The following is a 5,436-nucleotide window of genomic DNA, read 5'->3' on the forward strand; positions in this document are numbered from 1 at the left end:
TTATATATATATATATATATAGAGAGAGAGAGAGAGAGAGAGAGAGAGAGACAGAGAGAGAAAGAGAAGGAGGGCCAATCCCAATCTTTGCTACAGCATTCTGCCTCGGGGTCTACGCCCAATTTTCATTCGGCTCTTCCCCTTTTAGTTCTCTCTCTTTTCACCTTTTGTCGCTTTGGGCTATTCTGCCTCCCCTCCCTCTTCTGCCTCTTCTGTCTCTGCTATTTGCTGTTTCATCTTTTGTCTCCTCTATCTCACGTGTCTCCCCTTTTCTCCTAAGTCTCCCACTGGATGCTAGCAGGTGCAACATTAAGGAAAGTTTTTTCTAGCCTACCTTTCGGGCCGGGAAACAATGTTGTGCAGGAACCCCACGAGCCCTTTCTCTTGATGTAAAAGGAACATGCATTAATTACTCACTAACTTATTCTCCTGTTGCACTTTATATTCATTATTCTTTTTGTGCTCGCGATATTGACCATAACAATTGTGACAACAACAATGATGGCAGTTATTACAGAAAAAGGGACAGAATGATTACAGTGCATATTTCTTATTATTGCCATCACTGTTGTCACATTTATTATGATCAATATCGCGAGCACAAAAAGAATAATGAAGATAAACCTCCAAATCCCCAAGCCCTAACGCCTAATCCCTAGATCTTAATCTCTTTTTAGAAAGCGCACTGCTCTTCTGCATACACCGCAGCTAGACTGCGGATTGCTATACTGCTGATACATTTGGTGTTCCTTCTGTGTTTTTTTTTTTGCACCTGTTGTTTTTTTACGGGTGTTTTGATCCATTCTACCGTTTTATAGATAATTTTACGACGATTTAGTCGTCTCTGCTCTTTGGTTTCACGAATTTCTCGTTGATGCAGAGGCAGTGAAAGCACCCCTGCTGCCGGGGCACTCTGGAACATACATACGTGCTTGCATGCATGAAGGCGTGCATGTATGCATGGGTGAACGCTTTACATCTATCCACGTGCTTAGGTGCGCTTGTGTTTGAATGTGTGCTTGTCTGTGTCAAGATATAACGGTCGGACAGACGGGTTCCTTTTCTCCGGGTTCCCCACAAGTGTTCAGTGCAGCACTTAGCCTGGTCATCAGAATCGTCGTCATTCGTGTATATTGAAGACTTACAGAAATAGAGAAAAGGCAGGCAAAGGCACAAACCAGGGAAAGAAGCCCAAAGACATAATGGTGGTGCAGGACCGTCGGCAGTGTTAACACAATAGTAGCATGCAACGGTGTACACCAAACGCATGGGTCAATCGGGGCAAAGCACTTAAGTGTTTACTGGTGTTGTTTCTTTTTGTTTATCGTTTACTCAAAAAGTCTCCTTTTTTGTACTGACGTTCAGGAACAACAGAAGGGGACCCGTGGTGACCCTCTGCGCACGCCCCACACACAAGTGCAGTGTTAGTCACTCTTCCTGCTTTTTTCCCTTCGATAAATCACTAATGACGCATTTAATTATTTTTCAAATAAGCATTGCACTAATTTGGGGCGTTTAGGCATTCTTGCTGGCTAGGGGGTTATCCCATTGGGTGTACAACAGGCACCTAGCCCGTATGGATCTGTGCCAGCCGCTCAGTGCATGCATTAATGCATGCACTATCGCATGCATTTATGCATGCAAGCACGCAGAATTGTTTTTAAGCATGCGTAGGTAGACTGAGTACCTTGGGGTGCTTATTGTAGGGTGGTGTGCGTCTCTGGTACAGGGGGACAACAGCAGTTCTGCTTGTCGTTTGCTTCCTTTTACCATTTCTATTGCCTCTGGGTGAACGGATGCGAAATGCAATCCTTATTGTATTTAGAAAAACAGAGAGCTTGTTCCACCCGCTGCTACAGTTGCCACTCGCCATAGTGCAAGGTTTTGCCCTTCTCTTAAACACATTGGTTACTGCAAGAACGAGACACAAAACCTTCAGCGAGTGGCCATCCCCTCCAAGTTGAAGGAGTACTCCTCCCTCATGTGTCGTGTATTCATATACAATAGCAAATCGATAATTTGTATTTGTAGTTTCACCCATATACTTATTGTCGCATTTAATTTGTAATACCCCACTCAGAAAAAAAGATTCATTTTCCTCTCTAGCCTGCGGTGTATTATTCAACTGCATGCATTCTGCAACTACTTCCGGCTACTTAGAAGGAAGGGCCTAAAACTGAATTATGTGTTGTGGCACAAAAAGGCACCGCAATGCTGCAAGCGAAGCCTGCGTCTTTGAACTCTAGCTTCATCGTTTTTAAGGTTCGGTGTCCGGGAAGTCCCATTCCAAAATACAAATACTATAGCACAAGTGCAGACGAAATATGCTAACCACACACAGAACTGCTATCCTTAAGCCTTAGCTCCTCTTTTCTTTTCTCAACAAGAGGACAACACAACAGAGATGTCGTCCTCAGAAGAAAACAGCCAAGACGGCAACCCCCTGGGGACTGCAGAAGTCGAACCTGAAGGCAGTGCTGCTACTGTCGCTGCTGCTTCTGGAGATGGAAATGATGCTGGTTCCCAGGCCGGTGGCGAGGGGGCCGATGGGGCAAGTTCTGGCTCCCCGGATGAGGATACGGGAGTAGACAACGACCCAGCAGTAGCAGTAACGGCAGCATCAGGAGAGACAGAGTCTAACAGCACAGAAACAACGGGTCCCCTTGAAGACGCTGTGAGCAGGGGCAGCAGCGGCGAGGCCTCAGGACCAGCTGCCGTTGGCGTAGGATATGCTGATGAAGCAGCAGCAGATGATGGCGATGATGTAGCAGAAGCAGCAGCCGATGAGGGTGAAGCAGAAGCAGCAGGAGCAGCAGCAGATGATGACGATAATGATGATGATGATGATGATGATGCTGTTGGAGTCGTACGGGATGATGTTGGGGCAGCCGTCGCAGATGACGCTGATGACGCAGCAGCAACTCGTGCAGCAGCAGTAGCGGATGATTATGATGCCGAAGTAGAAGATGGCCCAGCAGCAGGAGGTGATGACGGTGGAGCAGAAACAGCAGAAGATGGTGATGATGCAGGTCCAGCAGCAGATGACCAACCAGCGGCAGATGTTAATGACGATGTAGCGGCAGCCGCAGGGCCAGACGGGGATGCCGTTAACTTAGAGACGGAAGGTCTCGAGCAGTCGGCAGCAGCAGATGGGGGAAACGCCGTTGTCTTAGACATGCAAGGGGCGGATGCAACTGCAGGATCAGGAGAAGAAAGCGCTGTTGCCTTAGATGCAGGTGGGGTGGATGCACTTGCTGGAGCAGCAACCGCAGCAGCAACAGCAGCAAGAATGAGTGGTTCTGCTGCTTCTGGTGAAACGTCTGGGGGCCTCTGCAGGCGCAGTCTGCAGCCCACAAGGTCAGGCACTCGGGAAGCAGCAGCTGTTGCTGCAGTAGGCGCTTCTGCTCCTGCTGCTACTGCTGATGGAAGCAGCAGCACTATCGGTGTGGTGGTTCCAAAAGGAGGCAGCGGCAGCCTCCTCTCTTGGCAATCCGGCGGGAGCTCGGATGTCCCACCGGAGCTTACAGACGAAGCGCTTGAAGATAAAAGAAGAGATAAAAGTGCACTGACTCCTCCATAATGCACAGACCCATGAACCCTAAACCCTATGGTTCTCCAAAGGAGGAGTTGTTGCTAGTTTCTTTGCTGTCCATAGTTGCTGCTGCCTTTACACCGAAGTCCATGCTCTGCTGTCAAATTTTCTTTACGCCGGCTAGACTGTGGACCGTACAACCTTTAATCTTCAGTCCTAAAATGTGTATGATGATTGTGGTTTGCTGCAGAGCTGCTGCTGTGGCTGGGTTCTTTTGCGTTGGTGGTGGCTGCTGCTTTCTCCTGCTTGACGGCCTTCGCATGCATCGCAGGAAAAGGCCCTGAAGAAGCACAACCGCCAGAACCCGCCGTCTGTCAAGTGGGAGAATGGGGAGAATGGACGGTCTGCCCCGTCGAATGTGGAGACAGCGAACAGTACCGCCACAGACAAATCACCGTGCGATAAATCCTAAACCCTAGTTCAACCCTACTTTAAACCCTTGGCTTCAAAGTTTAATTACTGCCCACAGAAACTCCATTTAAACGGCAAACCCTAAACCTCAACTAAACCCCAAGTGAACCCAAAATAAGCCCTATAAACCGTGAGGAAAAGCTCAACCCCCGGAACCCTAAGGCCCCTATTCCAACGAACAGCTCACCCCTTTGTGCCCCATACCAACGAAATAATCAGTCCTCGAACCTCCAAACCATCGGATACCCTAAACACTAGGACCTCAAAACCCCAGCACTCAGGTTGCACCGAGTCTCTCATCTCCCTTGTTTAACTCAAAACACCTGGCATCGCCGTGTTGCCGCATTAAAGGAAGGCTAGTATGTGCTGTAGGCCTAGAACATGGGTCTTCTACAGATATAAAGGCCTGAATCCAAAGCCCTAAACCCTTCGCGTTGCTGGGCCTCGCACTGCAGGCAGCCCCTGGAGAGGTCCTGAGCTGTCCCGAGCTCCTCGAGCAGCGCAGTTGCAGTGGGGCGTGTATGCTGTTTGTAATTACAAGAAAAGCGTCTCTTCAGACAAACAGTCTAAGCCAAGATGCTTTAGTTCAAGCAAGCGCCAACCTCCTAAACACCCTCAGCCAGGCAAGCAAAAACCCTCTCCAGAGAGTGAAGACACCCGACCCCGCGAACACCGCAACCATTCTCTCTTCTAAAAGCATAGCGCAGCTGCAGCAGCAGACTGCTGTAGTAGCTATGTCTCAGCAAGAGACTGGTACAAGATCTGATGGATGCAGCAGCAGCAGATTGCCGTTGCAACCAGCTGTGCTGCAGCGCAGGCTGAAAGTGCTTGAGAGTAGAGCAACAGCAAACACTGCAGAGAACAAACCCTAAAACCCTGCAGTAGACTAGGAGGGACCTGCGTGGGCAGAACCAGCCCTTCCATCTCTCGTTTAAGGGCTTAGGGTTTTGATTTTAATTGCTAAGAATACGGGGGCATCGCCTGCAAATACTGTGCTGTCCAGTTGGCAATATTTTGTGCCGGTAGCGGGTCGTTAAAAGTTCGGGTTTTAGGGTTTGGTGTGGGGTCTGCTGCAGGCATTGGGACTCAGTGAATGGCGAATAACCCTAGTCTCTCTGAGCTCTGACTCTGCAACGGGAGTCAAATATTGGCGAGTACAGTTTTTAGTGTTAGTTGACAGCAGCAGCGAAGACCCAGAGGCGGCAGACGTGGGGAGAGACCCCCAGCGCTGGCTGGACGGTAAACAGACACGACAGTGCCGCTGCTGCTGTTTATACAGATGCTGTTGCTGCCAAGCAGATAGTGCTGCTGTGGTAGAAGCCGTAGCTGCAGTACATGCATGCAACGGGAAGGCGCAGTAGGTGCAATAAGCACGCTTGGAAGTACACACTCGAGAGGCATGCACATTATATATATATATATATATATATATA

The 5,436-nt window shown here is 49.0% G+C and overlaps 1 protein-coding gene across 1 annotated transcript; it reads left to right on the forward strand.

Moving 5' to 3' along the window:
* Positions 1-2,404: 2,404 nt before the first annotated feature.
* Positions 2,405-3,580, forward strand: EMWEY_00056100 (hypothetical protein; the record flags this gene model as incomplete). Its single annotated transcript, XM_013480388.1, has 1 exon — positions 2,405-3,580. One exon carries the CDS (start codon positions 2,405-2,407, stop codon positions 3,578-3,580), a length of 1,176 nt encoding a protein of 391 aa, XP_013335842.1.
* Between the last annotated feature and the right edge of the window lie 1,856 nt (positions 3,581-5,436).

The sequence above is a fragment of the Eimeria maxima genome, genomic scaffold (assembly GCF_000499605.1).
Source record: "Eimeria maxima Weybridge genomic scaffold, Emw_scaff1873, whole genome shotgun sequence".
Lineage (NCBI taxonomy): Eukaryota > Apicomplexa > Conoidasida > Eucoccidiorida > Eimeriidae > Eimeria > Eimeria maxima.